Source organism: Chrysoperla carnea, chromosome 2 (assembly GCF_905475395.1).
Source record: "Chrysoperla carnea chromosome 2, inChrCarn1.1, whole genome shotgun sequence".
NCBI lineage: Eukaryota > Metazoa > Arthropoda > Insecta > Neuroptera > Chrysopidae > Chrysoperla > Chrysoperla carnea.
The window spans coordinates 77,775,319-77,792,287 of record NC_058338.1 but is presented as its reverse complement, the minus strand read 5'-3'; the positions used below and the strand labels follow the sequence as shown (position 1 = coordinate 77,792,287).

The window sequence follows — 16,969 nt, the reverse complement described above, 5'->3', positions numbered from 1 at the left end:
AGCTAGGGTAATTTTGGTGACAAATTTGAAAAGTTTGACCCAAAATTTAGTAGAATCCTATATTTGCTTTATCAAAATTGGATAAAATTTGGATGTGATAGAGCAAAATTAAATTTGTAAACACAGGCAAATTTGATCCGACCTTATTGGAATTTTTTTGAAACCCACTAATTTTGTTTCATTCATTTCTGCTTAATTCATTTCTACCCATTAAAATTTTTTTATAATAATTTCAATTAATAAAAAATTGTTTGTCGATTAGATTTCATTTTCTAGAAATTCTCTAGCTGAACAATTGCTTCACAGTCATAAAGCTATTATTTGAAGTATTAATAGTCGCATCAATGAATGTTTTGACTCGGAAGTTCTCAATAACAGCTCCGATTTTGATGATTTAAAAAAAAAAAAAGTGTTTCTATTTTTATATTATTTAAAATCAGAAAGCTTTCAGAGGGCAAAAATAATTTGAGTGGAGAGAAGGAAATGTCTAGTTTTATAGATATCGCCTAAAATTCTAAACGAAAAGTTTTTATTTTAGAGCGATAATTACTTACAATAATCCATAGCCACTAAAATGTGGTTGATTTTCCGACTGAATATTTTAACTAATATAATTCCTCGTAAACCGATTTTAATTGATATCTCAGAATTTTCAGAAAAATCATTTTAGAAAATGATTGATTTATATTCAAACAAATTGGAGTCCTCAGAATTTCATATATCCTACAAGTACGATATAAAACAATTTGACTCTGTATTTAGATATATTGTACCTATTTATTGCTTAAGGTATTTATATTAGCGACAGGTACCTATCTACCTGTATCACACTCTACACCTATTCACCTACAGTCTACACGGTATCGTACTACTTCAATAGGGTACGCTTACCATATATTCGTCTCTTTCTTTCTTACAGTGTACATCCTTTTCGCAAAATTATTATTTATTTTTAAACTCTCGCAAGTGAGTTGTTCTTTTAGGATGTATATAATCATATTTTTACCCGCTATTTGTTATCGCTTCTCGGCTCAATGAGCTAAGATCAAAGTGTAGTGTCTGTTCTTATCAGCTTAATATCTGGTACGTCTCGCATTGCGAGACCAGTATATTAAACTTCTTTTTGGAACATGGTAGAGTGTTAGGAGCTTGCTCCTCGTCTACCGCGGGTTGACCCGGTATAGCAGTACCACAGGGATCGGCCCTATTACAAAAAATCAAAAATTATATACATTCAGGGAATTCGTTCTCTTAATTGATAGATGAAAATTCTCTTTACTCAATTAAGGTTATCCAATTAAACGGAAATGTAATATATATTTCAAAATATAAACACATAATTGGTAATGGGGGGAGGAGGGTGAGGGGTACAATGTTTTATATAATATTAAAATATCAGTACATCATATAATAATATGATGGACTCCGCATTCTTAAATCCTATTAGAGATAGATTTGATCACAAATTTGAAAATGAAGGAGAAAAAAATTTATAATTTCAATTCACATTATTTATTAAATTATTGGAAAATACAAAAATTGTTTACGCAGTTAAACATTCTAAATACATGTGCAGAAAATATCACTTTATTTTTAGTGAATAAGTTCGATCGCACCCTGTTTATCAATTGCTTACCTTCGTTCGCTCTTCGTATCATTTAACAATAAAATATTTTTAGAAACAATGATCAACGCTTGGTGGACCTCCTTTGCATTTCGCTTGCCAACCATACCATGCATCCAAGCCATGAATTCCCTGAATTTTTCGTGCACATTGTACGTCATCACTGATATCGTCATTCAAGAAAGCTACAAACAATTTTACAATTATTAGTAGGTAATTTCCTTACTTAAATTTACCTACAGCAAATATTCTGAAAATTTTCCACATTGCATAATACATAAAATTACTGAATTATCTCAATACTAATGGATGTACGAGAACCAAGACAATTTTTAATAAAAAACTTGATTTTTTTTTAAATGAACTTCATGAAGTTTAAGTGGGTTTAAGTTTAAATTATTTCTGAAAATTTTAGGGGGGATTTACCGATTATTTAATTAAATAAATCACTTCAAAAAAATATATTTAACATTGGTCTTATAGGAAAAAGGGTAGCTGGATGATATGTTTTTATAGATTTTACTAAAACTAGTCGGTGGAAATTTAAAATAAAAAAATAAAAAACTATTTAAATTAAAGTAAAAACCTTAATAAATTATTGAAAACAAAAAAAACCCGTTGATCCCGACTAATTAAGGATGTATAAGCACGGTAGTGGGTACACAAATTTAAAAAAAAAATATAATTTCAATTTTGGTAGTGAATTATGTTATTACTTGACAATATAAGACAAAAAGTAAGAATAAAATTTTCGATATCTGGAGTAATTTTCAAAAAACGTAAATTGTTAATTTAGTTTAATTAATTTAGATTTCAATATTTCGAAAACCAAGGCTGATATCGAAAAATTGTATTCTTATTTTTCGGCTACATTCATGAATTTACAGCAAAATTCATCATCAAAGTTGAAAATAAGGTACAAATAATTTCAGCCCTAAAAGTAAAATTGCCTTGGTGCTCGTACTACCTTAATTAAAGTGAACAAATATTTGATTGCTTAAAAATTAAAGTTGAGCAGGGTACAATTTTTTTGAGTCAAGAAAATATTTACTTGCTACCATGCTAAGAACATATTTTCTTGCAACAAGTATGGTACAAGAGCTGGCAATGTATTCGAGAGAAGTACGTTTTGTATCTGAGATCGGCTGCGTTAGTTAAAGATGGATTCGCGTTAGTAGAGCAACCAAATTTCTGTCTGGAAATTATATTGCTAGAAAATCATGAGAAATAATTTGATAAAAATTGTCCTAAAATGATTTTAAACTTTCTACTGAAATGCACACTAGTAAACGCAGTGTGGGTAGCCGCTCTCAGATGCCATGCATAAAATAATTAGCCGAGTGGAAATCATCTTTTTCGTAGCTCTTCTTAAAACTAGTTCTTACTGTGAATTGAAAGTTAATAATTTCTTAAAATTCTTTCTAAACTGAAAAAAATACCTACATGAATAAAGGTAGAATTTTTAGTACCTACTTAAAGTGGTTCGGCCGTCACGAGACTAGTCAACTAGTCAACTAGGCAATTTGTATGACTTAAATTTAATAAAATGCTCTCAAATATCGTAAAAGCGTCAAAAAGTTTTTTATGTTTTTCTTTTTAGTAAGCGCCAAATAAAAGTTAATGTTTTTATGCATAAACAGAATGTGTGGTAAATTTGAAAATGATGAAAACATTTGAAGCTCAATCGCCGATTAATTTTTGTACAATTAACATTATGTGAGTTCTTCCATAAGGTACTATGTTAAAAATCACATTTTTAAAATGAAATATTTCAAAATTTTCAAGAGGCCCCCCAGGACTGTGTTTATTGTGATCAAGGGACTTTGAACTGTTATTTACCACAAAAAAATTAACATTCACCATTTGCTCAAGCAGCCGGACTACCTTAATTTAGAACTTACCATAACAATCAGCATTACATTCTTTACCAGCCCAACCAACTCCACACCAATATCGATCATTAATTTGGAATAAACCCCAATCACGGCTACCATCTGTATTTGGACCTCCAATAACACTAAAATCTCCACTGCTTTCACTCATAACTAAGCATGTCCCTAAAGAAGTGAAATAAATTAGGTACAATATTAATTATTGGGTTTTAATATTCTTCCAAATTTGTTGTTGTTTAAACCTCCGAACAGAAAAAAAAGAAGAGTGTCACAAGTTTGATCGCAATATGTGTCTGTGTATCTATCTGTCTGTGGCATCGTAGTTTCTAAACGAATAACCCGATTTAATTTGTTTTTATTGAAAGATAATTTTGATTTAGTTTGGGGAGAGCTACTGTGAAAAAACTGTTTTTTGTCATGGGTTCTTTAAATTTTGTAAATTTCACTTTTTAGATAATGAATGTAATTTAAATCTGTTTTTTTTTTAGTTTCTTCAATTCCCAAAATCCAATTTATTTTATACGGTGAGGTGCATAAGTAGATATAGTTAATAATATAATATAGGTACTAAAACCAAAATTGCACGCCTCGAAAGAAGTAAGTTTGAATTGCAGACATTTCTTTTTTTAAACTTCCATGCGACGATATACACTATTTTCTCGTTACAAATAATCAAACTAATAAAAAAGAAAATATTTCTTTTTATTATTGTGTATTTAATAATGCACCCCTCTGTATATTTTTATGTACGCACCCGCAAAATTTTTTTTTTCAAACAGTTTTTTTATCCATTTGAATACATTAATTTAATTACGTTATAAATCAAATTTATATCAATCGAATAGATTACGAATAGATTACTTACAATCGGCCAATTCGTCTCTACCAAAACCGTGACTAGAAAGTTGTCTTGCGACTTCACATTGATCCCACGCTTCCGAATCATTGATGCAAATTAGTAATATCAAAGCACATAAACAATATGAAATTAAATCGAAGAGTTTCATTTTCAATTATTGTAATTAATTCAATCTGGAAAAATTTATAAATATAACTAATAATAAATATTTAAAATTATTTACTTATATTTACTTTATAAGTATGTCACATACCTATGAGTGTAATTATTTCAAAAATTAATTGTATTAATTGTAATTAACTGAATAATTTGTAGCATATTTATAACAAATTTTAATCTGATTTTACGCATAATTTTTAATTAATTATTATTATATATGTACTTGTAGTTCAGATATGTTTTATGCTTATCATTTAAAAATTTTTATCTCCTATTTTTACCATCGCTTGTTTTATAAAAACACTTTAAATTGTCTTATAAACAAATACCTGCCATTGATACAGACTGTAAAGAGGATGATGGATGATGTTCAATCCCAACTCCCTATGCCTCTTGTGTGTACCCAAAGGAATACCCGTTTAAGATTTTTATCTTCAATAATTTTTGGTTATAAGTATTATTATTATATGATGTATGTATGATGTACCAATAATAATATTATATAACACCTTGATCTATTATTATGTGTTTATATTATGTACGATGCCAATATATATTACATATCCCCCGTTTAATTGGAAAACCTTAAATGAGTAATGTGATTTTTCATCTATCAATTAAGAGAACAAATTTCCTGAATGTATATAATTTTTATTTTTTTAAATAGGGCCGATCCCTGTGGTACTGCTATACCGGGTCAACCCGCGGTAGAAGAGGAGCAAGCTCCTAACATTCTACCATGTTCCAAAAAGAAGTTTAATATACTGGTCTCGCAATGCGAGACGTACCAGATATTAAGCTGATAAGAACAGACACTACACTTTGATCTTAGCTCATTGAGCCGAGAAGCGATAACAAATATCGGGTAAAAATATGATTATATACCTCCTAAAAGAACAACTCACTTGCGAGAGTTTAAAAATAAATAATAATTTTGCGAAAAGGATGTACACTGTAAGAAAGAAAAAGACGAATATATGGTAAGCGTACCCTATTGAAGTAGTACGATACCGTGTAGACTGTAGGTGAATAGGTGTAGAGTGTGATACAGGTAGGTTGGTACCTGTCGCTAATATAAATACCTTAAGTAATAAATAGGTACAATATATCTAAATACAGAGTCAAATTGTTTTATATCGTACTTGTAGGATATATGAAATTCTGAGGACTCCAATTTGTTTGAATATAAATCAATCATTTTCTAAAATGATTTTTCTGAAAATTCTGAGATATCAACTAAAATCGGTTTACGAGGAATTATATTAGTTAAAATATTCAGTCGGAAAATCAACCACATTTTAGTGGCTATGGATTATTGTAAGTAATTATCGCTCTAAAATAAAAACTTTTCGTTTAGAATTTTAGGCGATATCTATAAAACTAGACATTTCCTTCTCTCCCCTCAGATTATTTTTGCCCTCTTAAAGCTCTCTGATTTCCCAGTCTGAACATTTCCTTTTCTTCCCTCAGATTATTTGAGCCCTCTGAAAGCTTTCTGATTTTAAATAATATAAAAATCTAGAAACACTTCTTTTTTTAAATCATTAAAATCGAAGCTGTTATTGAGGACTTACATTCAGTTTGAGGAGAAAAACATTCATTTATACGACTATTAATACTTCAAATAATTTTATGACTGTGAGGAAATTGTTGAGTTAGAGAATTTCTAGAACATGAAATCTAATCGACAAACAATTTTTTATTAATTGAAAATATTATTAAAAAAATTTTAGTAGGTATCTATTATTACAATTTCAATGTCAAGTATCCATTATAGGTGTACTACAAGCAAATAACTGAATAAGACATTTGCCTACTTAAAATTTTTAATTTTAAAAAGAATTTGCGAGACCCGTACTTTCACATCACCTGGCAAATTATATATATTTATACATATATACATAATACGTATCCATTTTCAAAATGCTTTTTTAGAATTTAGATATATTAAATATCGAATACAAAAATGAAACTAATAAAGAAAATAATATAAAAATGTAATAAGTATTATTTTATCATAAAATGTCAATAAAATCCTCAACAGGACCTATAAATTTTGTATATATAGAGGAGCTTTCATTCAAAAAGTTGTAATTTAATTAGGAAAAAAAAAGTGAAAATAAACAATTGACTGAGTTAATTGTTGAAATACCCTGTATAGACAATGTTGAATATCAGTGCTTGCATTATTTTTAATAACTTAAAAAATTTTAAAAAGCCAACACATTTATGGCGGTCTTTCGGTCTCTATTTGTTCTTTTTTTTTTGTTTTTCAAAAATATTTCACAAAACTCACTACATAGTTGAAGCTACCCACAAATTTTCAACCCTCGATTTTATATAGTTTTGGATAAAATGGACACCACAATTTACGATATTGAGGAAAAAACGTTTTAGATATAAGTTGTTTCAGATAAAAGTTGCTAATTTTTGGATAAGAAACAATTTTTATATAAATTTGAATTTGGCCTATTACTGTTAAATCTCTTGCGGTTTACAAAATGAGTAGTTCAGACCCAAGACCCAATTGGCAAATTTGCTTGGACTAGTGTATTTAAGGTATTGTGAAATAAATACTTCAAATGTATAAAAAAAGTAGGTACTATTGAATTAAGCAACATGTTTTTAGCTTAATCTAATCACAGTACCTAATCGAAAAAAAGTAGTAGATCTGTGTATTGCATGCAGTAGTTTTACCCTAAGAGCTGAGTGGCTTTTTTGAGTACATATTTGAGGCACATTGAAAATATTAAAGTTGATAACTTGCGAATGAGTGGATGGTGCAATCGACTACCTGGCTGGGAGGTTGGAGGGCGTTAGTGAGCTATGAAATTTTTAATTTTCAATTTTTCCTATGTAAAAAATGTTCTTGAGGCACTTTGAAACCTACACCATTTTAAAGTCTAATATTCATTCATACGAAATATCATCGCCTAACATGATTTGGTGGGGGCTAAAATAGCCTGGCAGGTGATTTTAATTTGCAATTTTTCCTATGAAAAAAATGTTCTTGAGGCACTTTGAAACTTACACGATTTTAAAGTCTTATATTCAATTAAACGAGTTATCATCGCCTGGCATGATTTGGGGGGGGGGGGGGCTTAAAAGCCTGGCAGATGATTTGCAGATTTGCTTAAAACCTGGCAGATGAACAGTGCAGTTAATGAATGTAAATTCAGGGTCGACTATCTAAGTTTTTCGATAATTAACCGATTTTGATTTAACATGGCTCATTTTGTTCGTAATTGCACATAAGAAAAGCTCCTAAAATTAGGTGGTGACTCTTCCCTACTCCCTTTTTCGGGAATTCGACTTATATGCCCCAAAACTCCCGAAACTTTTTTGAAAAAATAAATGACGATGAAAATACCAACCTGGGGGCTTATGGGATCGTAGAATTCGAATCTGGCAATAAAAATGTGAAAATTCCAAATAGCGGCCGGAAAATTCAATTTTCAGCTGCTAAATTAAAACAGTCACATCGAAAAATGTTAATATTTTCAATTAATAAAAAATTGTTTGTCGATTAGATTTCATGTTCTAGAAATTCTCTAACTCAACAATTTCCTCACAGTCATAAAATTATTTGAAGTATTAATAGTCGTATAAATGAATGTTTTTCTCCTCAAACTGAATGTAAGTCCTCAATAACAGCTTCGATTTTGATGATTTAAAAAAAGAAGTGTTTCTAGATTTTTATATTATTTAAAATCAGAAAGCTTTCAGAGGGCTCAAATAATCTGAGGGAAGAAAAGGAAATGTTCAGACTGAGAAATCAGAGAGCTTTAAGAGGGCAAAAATAATCTGAGGGGAGAGAAGGAAATGTCTAGTTTTATAGATATCGCCTAAAATTCTAAACGAAAAGTTTTTATTTTAGAGCGATAATTACTTACAATAATCCATAGCCACTAAAATGTGGTTGATTTTCCGACTGAATATTTTAACTAATATAATTCCTCGTAAACCGATTTTAGTTGATATCTCAGAATTTTCAGAAAAATCATTTTAGAAAATGATTGATTTATATTCAAACAAATTGGAGTCCTCAGAATTTCATATATCCTACAAGTACGATATAAAACAATTTGACTCTGTATTTAGATATATTGTACCTATTTATTACTTAAGGTATTTATATTAGCGACAGGTACCAACCTACCTGTATCACACTCTACACCTATTCACCTACAGTCTACACGGTATCGTACTACTTCAATAGGGTACGCTTACCATATATTCGTCTTTTTCTTTCTTACAGTGTACATCCTTTTCGCAAAATTATTATTTATTTTTAAACTCTCGCAAGTGAGTTGTTCTTTTAGGAGGTATATAATCATATTTTTACCCGATATTTGTTATCGCTTCTCGGCTCAATGAGCTAAGATCAAAGTGTAGTGTCTGTTCTTATCAGCTTAATATCTGGTACGTCTCGCATTGCGAGACCAGTATATTAAACTTCTTTTTGGAACATGGTAGAATGTTAGGAGCTTGCTCCTCTTCTACCGCGGGTTGACCCGGTATAGCAGTACCACAGGGATCGGCCCTATTTAAAAAAATAAAAATTATATACATTCAGGAAATTTGTTCTCTTAATTGATAGATGAAAAATCACACTACTCATTTAAGGTTTTCCAATTAAACGGGGATATGTAATATATATTGGCATCGTACATAATATAAACACATAATAATAGGTCAAGGTGTTTTTATACCATGCATATATGTAATATGCAAGGTATACTAAGTTTAGTTCAAAGTTTGTAACGCTTAAAAATATTGATGCTACGAAAAATATTTTGGTATAGGTGTTAATAGACTCACCTAATTAGTCAATTTCCGGTTGTCTGTCCGTCTGTCTGTCAACACGATAACTCAAAAACGAAAAGAGATAGAGTAATCAACACTGTTTATGCATGGTATTTCAACAATTAACTCAGTCAATTGTTTGTTTTCACTTGTATAATATTATTATTAGTACATCATACATACATCATATAATAATAATTCTTATAACCAAAAATTATTCAAGATAAAAATCATGAAGGTTATAGAACATAAAAATCACTTGTATTTATATCAAAATTTACAAAAAAATTTCTTTAAACGGATATTTCTTTGGGTACACACAAGAGGCATAGGGAGTTGGGATTGAACATCATCCATCATCCTCTTTACAGTCTGTATCAATGGCAGGTATTTGTTTATAAGACAATTTAAAGTGTTTTTATAAAACCAGCGATGGTAAAAATAGGAGATAAAAATTTTTAAATGATAAACATAAAACATATCTGAACTACAAGTACATATAATAAAAATTAATTACAAATTATGCAAACTCGTACTAAATCGATCCCATTAAAGGCATGGCCAGTTCGTGAATCACAGGGTGGCATTTGCTAAAGAAAATTCTTCATCCGTGACTTTAATTAATGGTGTCTGAAATTAAAAACACGGATATCATCCGTGGCGGTGACAATAGTCACTCCACACTTTTAAAAAAAAGTCGCATTTCTTCCAAAAACTAACGTTTTTCGAAAAAACTTTTTAATCAAAAATTATTAGATTTTTTAGGGGATCAACTGTCTAATTTACGGTGTTATTCAATCTCTTGCCGTTTAGGATCTAAATTGACTATTAAAGAAACCCGAAGAACTAGGTCCAATATGATGTTAGAACATGATGTCCCCCATCAAACTCTGCAACTTTTAAGTTTAAGTTACTTTTTGATTAATTTACTACAAAACGAGATATTTAGTTTTATATATTAAAATGACCCACCCCTAATTAGATTGGAACAAATAAATAAAGAAACAACAGTTTTTAAATATAATAGCATTTTTAATTAATACAAAATAATAACATTATTGAATAATACAAATATAATTTGTTTTTGTTTTTTAATTTTTTTAAATATAAAAAGTTCATTTAAAAAAAGTAAAATTGCACTTTAGGTCTGACTGACTATATTATAATTAATAATAATATATAATATTGATTGAATGTTTTAATAAATGCACTTGTGTTTGTTTTTTAAAGTTTAAAGATCACTTGGATGTTGTTTACGTTCAGCTTCCAATGTTTTTTTTGTTCGATTGAATGCTTCTGTTTTAACAAAATCAACTGTTTTATATACAGTTTTCTTACTATTGTTATTTGATCGTGGTGGTTGCTGTTGTAAGCTATTTAAACTACAACTTCGTGTATCTACATCTAAATCTAAATCCAAATACTGTAATATATCAAAATTTGTTAATGAATCTGCTGCATTCGATTGTGATACCTGAAAATTAATACCAAATACAATTATTGACAAATTAAAATAACAACTAATCGAGTTCATTGATTTAAAGTAATACGAGAGCCAAGGCAATTTTAGATTTAGGATTGAAATTATTTGTACCTTATTTTTAACTTTGATGATGAATTTTGTTATAACTTCATGAATGTAGACGGAAAAATAAGAATACAAATTTTCGAAATCTGCCTTGGTTTTCGAAATATCGAAAGCTAAATAATTAAAAAAAATTTTCAATTTTCGATATTTTGAAAATTACTCCAGATATCGAAAAATTTTATTCTTACTTTTCATCTTATATTGTCAACTTATAACATAATTCACCATCAAAATTGAAAATATATATTTAAACAAGTAAAAACAAACAATTGACAGAGTTAATTGTTGACATACCATGCATAGACAGTGTTGATGACTCTGTCACATTACACATACATACATGTCACACATACATAACTGATATTCCCATAATTACATACTATAGAATTTACGCCTAATTTGCGCCCTCACGGGTAAACAGTGATATTTACGAAAAAATGTTTCAAACAAAAGTTGTTTATTTTTTTATAAGGAATATTTTTTACATTTAAACTTTTGTTCTATCTCTAACGGTTTATAAGATGGGTCCTACGGACCTAAGACCCAATTGACCTATGTTGCTTATTTACGAACTCGTCCTCACTTTTTATGTCCTGAGTACGCTCTAAAAATTTCAGCTTGATATCTTTTTTCGTTTTTGAGTTATCGTGTTGGCAGACAGACGGATAGACGGACAGACAACCGAAAGTGGCCTAATTAGGTGATTTTATAAACACCTATATGAAAATTTTGGCCATAGCATTAATATTTTTAAGCGTTACAAACTTGAGACTAAACTTAGTATGCCTTGCATATTACATATATGCATGGTATACAAATTTTTAATTTTAGTAAAAAATACATACCGAAATATTTTCAAATTCATTATGGCAATTACTTGTTCGAGAATTCGTATTACGCATCTCAATTCTACGTATATTTCCATATTCGCCCCCATCTTGAGAATGATTATCTAATGACGATTGTGCATTTCTAACAGGTAAAACAGGCTTCAATTTTCGATTAACACTTGGTGCTGTATCATTTAACGAATGAATTGATGTTGAATTTGATAATCCACGTGGTTTTAAACCACGATTTACAGCAGGTGGCGTAACTGCATTCTATAAATACAGAAATATTTTTTATTATATAGATAACTGAAAATAACTACATGGTGGGACATTTTAATCAATATACCTTTCCACATAGAAATAAAAAATTATCTTTTTTTTAAGACAAATTTTTTGCTTTCAAATTTTATTATATTTCTTATGATTTAAAAAATACCCTTTTAGTAAAATATTCACCTGATTTGGTGCAAGCAACGGTGATGGAACATTTGAATACATTGCTGTCGTGGAACATGAACTTTGTGAACATGGTGAGGCTGGTTCATCAGTTGCTTCATCACCGGTATTGAAATCATACTGAAATATTTGAGATTCAGGTCCACCAGCTGTAGTATCAGTTGATGATACTGCCGATGGTGATATGTCGTAACGGAAAACATGTGTATCGCTGCCACCACTTGTTGGTACAACAACCGGTGCAGCATTATTGTAACAATGCTTCTGAGGCCGTTGATTCTGGTTTTCTTTGTTGTTGTTATCTAATTCTGATGTATGATGTGTTCGTGGAAAATCGTACATATCATCAGCAATTACCTTTATGAAACAGTAAAATTATATGAACACTGTTAGGTCAATAAAAAAGTTAAAAGTTTAAAAACATTTAAAAAAATGTAAAGGGTTTTTCATTAAGAGTAACTTAAAAGAGATGAGTATGAGGTACCATTTAAGGATGTACCGATCTCAGATACAAAACGTATTTCTCTCGAAATCGTTACTAGCTCTAGTACCATACTAGTTGTAAGAAAATATGTTCTTAGCATGATAGCAAGTAAATATTTTCTTGGCTCAAAAAAATTTTAACCTGTTAAACTTTAATTAAAAAGCTTGATTTTTTTTTTTGGATGAAGTTCGACTAAGTCTAAATCAATTCTGAAAATTTTAAGGGGTGTTGATTGATTTTTTAAATAAACAAATGACTTCAAAAGTAGGCATATTTAACATTGATTTTATTGTAAAACTGTAGATGGATGATATGTTTCATAGATTTCTGCAAAAGTAGTCGGTGAAAATTAAAAAAAAAATATTTAAACTAAAGGTAAAACATTAATAAATTAGTGGAAACAAAGAAAAACCGTTGCGCCCTACTAATTAAGGCTGTATGAGCACGGTAGTGGAGACACAAATTTAAAAAAAATATATTTTTTCAATTTTGATGGTGAATTATGTTATAAGTTGACAATATAAGATGAAAAGTAAGAATAAAATTTTTCGATATCTGGAGTAATTTTCAAAATATCGTAAATTGAAATTTTTTTTTAATTATTTAGCTTTCGATATTTCGAAAACCAAGGCAGATATCAAAAAATAGGATCTATATCGATAAATTTTTATTACGGGGTACGCTATTTTTGAAGCGCCTACGGGTGCATAATTTCTTGATCTGCCACTGCTTAATGGAAAACATTTTATAAAAATGTCATGATTATAATTCAAATTATTTTACATACCAAATTCATATCATTCGGACTAACGACAGCATTCGGACTAACAGCAGCAGCTTCTACACCACTTGCATCTGAATCTTCTTTCGCTAATTGCTTTTCTTGATTTTTAATTGCACGCCTATCAAAACAAAAAAATTAAAAATTACATAATTTTTATTATAAATGTAAAAGTAAGAATGTTTGTTTGTTTGTGTGTTATGCTTTCACACAAAAACTAATGCATGGATTTGAATGAAACTGTACAATAATATAGTTCATGCATCGGAATAATGCATGAACTTTAATTTAGAAAGATATATTTAAAAATAAATAAATTCAATTCAATTTAACATTTAACTGCGCAATCTATGAGCATAAAGATTTCTGTTAAAATGTAAAAATACAATTCATAGCCATCTGTTCTGATATACTCAATGAATTATGACTATTTTAAAATTTTTATAAATTGAAAACTGTACATATATTTTACCTGTATAAAACAATCACTATCCCTATTTCGAGTGTTATGGAAAGGGGATAAGTGAGAGCAAGGGAAGTGAAGGCTATAACACGGTGATCTTTACCAATGTTTACTTTTAAACACAATGAAGCGGGCGGGTATCAAGCTAGTTAGCATAAAATTTCGTAAAAAAACGTCTTTGGCAACAGTAGCGTGCAAAAATACAATAAAATTAAATATAACTTACCGTTCAGCAATACTGGGTTTCGAATTTGAATTTTCTAAATTTAAATAGTTATGTGATGGTCCATTTCCAAGTAAATGTAAAGGTTTAGGTGGTCGTGGTGGAACAGATTTCGTTTCAGCTAAATTAATTTTAGTAAATTTTTGTGCAGCTGATAATATATTTGAATCGAATTCAATCGATGAAGCATCCGATGGTCTAGATTGACGTGGTTTTAATGGTAATTTTGGCATTGAATGCAACCATTCTTCATCGGTAAACACACTTTCAGAATCCGTTGGACTTTGTAATGTTGGACTTGAATCACTCGGTATATTCACATTTGTATAATCCAACGATTGTGATTCATTTAACATACCATGTTTACGTGGTGAATCGTAAAATTTACAATCTAATGATGCATTACAACTTCCAGTATGGGAATTTTTCCTTACATTTTGTTTAACCGGTGTAAATGGCATTGTTGATGTTTGACCGAAATTATCTTCATTATTTGAATTATTATATCTGGGTAAGGTTTGTGCACCAGTCGGTGACGTCAGGGGTTTTCCGGTTATACATTGCGATATTGGAATATATGGTCCGCTAAAACTTTCATATGCATTATTTGATTCTTCTGTTATTTCGATTGCCTCAACTTCTGGAAGTAAATTTGTTGGTAATTCTAGAAGAAAAAGTAAAATTTGTCTAAGTGTAACATTAATATTTTCTACTAGGTTTATACAAGGTGATCTAAAGAACCGATCAAACTCTTTCTAATGAAAAATGCTTTAAATGGGCTCTGATATAATCCCGATAAATCGATAGTTTATAAGATGCTGATGAAATATCTCAATGCCTATCAAGCAAATATTTCTCGCTTATTTGAAAGAATTAGCTAGCTGAGGCTGTTATCAAGGACTCGAGAAATTTCCATTCTAGCGACAAATTTAAAATTGAAGAATATTCAGTGAGGGCAATTTGAGTAACTAACACGCTTTGTCTCAGTTAAATTTACTACACAATAATTGAATTTTTACCCCCGAACCAAAAAAAGGAGTGTTATAAGTTTAACCGCTATGTGTGTGTATCTGTCTGCAGTGCCGGATTTACCATATAGGAGGATAAGGCAGCGCCAATAAGCCCCCACAAAATGAAAAAATTTGAAAGAAAATTTTTAAAAATATGAAATAGTGACCTTTTAATGACATAATTGATAGTTTTGCTGAACAGAAGAGCCGGAATGTGATTTAAAAATAATATTTTTTAAAGTCGGCACTATCTGTGTAGCATCGTCGCGCCTGAACGAATGAACCAATTTTTATTAATTTTTTTTTTTTTTTTGTTTCGTTTGAAATGTAATTTGATGGAGAGTGTGTTCTTAGCTATATTTCAATTGCGAGTTTGGGGTTTCGTACCCGTAACAACTAAAAAATGGACGATGATGCTCAAAATTGGTTCAGTTTGGAGAAGGCTCTAAGAAAAGGGGTAATTTAATGGAGAATGTTCTTAGATATGCCTAAAGTGCGAGTTTAGGGTTCCGTACCCGAAAAATTTTTCGGTGGTTTTTTTAATTTTGTAAATTTCACTTGTAAGTCATAATAAATAGTCCAAAATTGATGAAAAAGTATCTCTTACACAAATATTAAAATACAGTTACAAAAAAAAAAAAGAAAGAACTTTAGAAAATCTTACGCTGTGGGTAATCGTTGTTATAAACTTTCAATGAACAAACTTGACAAATACATTCCACCCAACTGTTCATATCTTGTTCAGTTTCAGCTGCTAAATAATAAATACGTGATGGTGTTTTAATATCAAACATAAATTGATACTTTAATTTTCGTTGTTCATAAGTTAATCCAGAATCCACCTATATTATTACACAATAAACAAAAGAATTGTATTAGTGAAATTTGACACCTCATAAAAAAAAATGGTAACACCCTTTGAAGTACAAATTACCTGTTCACATTGATCCAAATCAATTCGTCCTTTTAATTTTCTACAATTTCTATCTGTATAATACTCTAAAACATACTGTCCAGGTAATTCGCCAGATTGTCGAAGAGCAAACCATCGTCTCCGCCATCGCTAAATCACAAAAAAATTAATGTCTTCATTGAAATGAATGACTTAAATAATAAATTTAAAACTTACAGCACGCCAAATTCTTTTCGAAGGTGGTGACTTTGTGAGCCACCCTTCGTGTACTACTTCTTGGTTAGATGAAGTTGACATTGATAATAAAAATATTTTTAAAAAAAATTTAATATTTGTGTTTTTAATACATTTTCTTGTTTTGAACACTTATCGTTTTTTACTTAAGTTATACGTTTAATACTATTTTAGAACTGAATACAATAAAATCATTATATTAAAATAAAAAATAAAATATTTATTTACAATTTACATTATATTTTCTTTTTTTTGAGTATGTAAAAGACATCCAGTTGAAGACAAGACATATTTTTACAGGGTAACCAACTTTAGTATTCTATGGGTTAGTGAGTCATTTATTGGTGTGTCCATAATTCCAGCTAAACCATTCTTTTGTTTTTAAATTATGGGTGCATTCAGACTGAATCAGCGATAAGCGATTATTTTCCGAATGACGTATAATGGTTAAAATTACTAACCATTTTAATTTATTTGTGTATTGTTATAATCGAAAAATATAGGAATTATAATTAATCTAAAATAATTGTTAATTTTTTTTTACTTACCTATTACATAACTATTGAGAATTATATAATATGTGAATATAAAGAGTGCACTAATAGGGAATATTCAGAAATTTAAATTTTGTTCAAATATTTTTC

The 16,969-nt window shown here is 29.6% G+C and overlaps 2 protein-coding genes and 3 non-coding genes across 5 annotated transcripts; 2 read left to right on the top strand and 3 right to left on the bottom strand.

Annotated features, from left to right (window-relative positions):
- The first annotated feature begins 1,018 nt into the window (after positions 1-1,018).
- On the top strand, positions 1,019-1,212 carry LOC123294330. Its single transcript, XR_006535084.1, has one exon. It is a non-coding gene; the product is annotated as a U2 spliceosomal RNA (small nuclear RNA).
- A 385-nt stretch (positions 1,213-1,597) lies between these two features.
- Positions 1,598-4,658, bottom strand: LOC123293612 (lysozyme-like). Its single transcript, XM_044874490.1, has 4 exons — positions 4,629-4,658; positions 4,382-4,548; positions 3,526-3,681; positions 1,598-1,809 (listed from the first exon to the last, which is right to left on the bottom strand). Exons 2-4 carry the CDS (start codon positions 4,521-4,523, stop codon positions 1,676-1,678), a joined length of 432 nt encoding a protein of 143 aa, XP_044730425.1. The 5' UTR covers positions 4,524-4,548; positions 4,629-4,658; the 3' UTR covers positions 1,598-1,675.
- A 535-nt stretch (positions 4,659-5,193) lies between these two features.
- Positions 5,194-5,387, bottom strand: LOC123294329. The gene has a single exon (XR_006535083.1). It is a non-coding gene; the product is annotated as a U2 spliceosomal RNA (small nuclear RNA).
- A 3,504-nt stretch (positions 5,388-8,891) lies between these two features.
- On the top strand, positions 8,892-9,085 carry LOC123294328. Its single transcript, XR_006535082.1, has one exon. It is a non-coding gene; the product is annotated as a U2 spliceosomal RNA (small nuclear RNA).
- Positions 9,086-10,491: 1,406 nt separating this feature from the next.
- LOC123291846 (GRB2-associated-binding protein 1) lies at positions 10,492-16,515 on the bottom strand. The gene is made up of 8 exons (XM_044872275.1): positions 16,308-16,515; positions 16,113-16,241; positions 15,843-16,020; positions 14,172-14,832; positions 13,489-13,603; positions 12,218-12,574; positions 11,774-12,031; positions 10,492-10,814 (listed from the first exon to the last, which is right to left on the bottom strand). The coding sequence occupies exons 1-8, from the start codon at positions 16,386-16,388 to the stop codon at positions 10,572-10,574; spliced, it is 2,022 nt and encodes a 673-aa protein (XP_044728210.1). The 5' UTR covers positions 16,389-16,515; the 3' UTR covers positions 10,492-10,571.
- Positions 16,516-16,969: the final 454 nt, after the last annotated feature.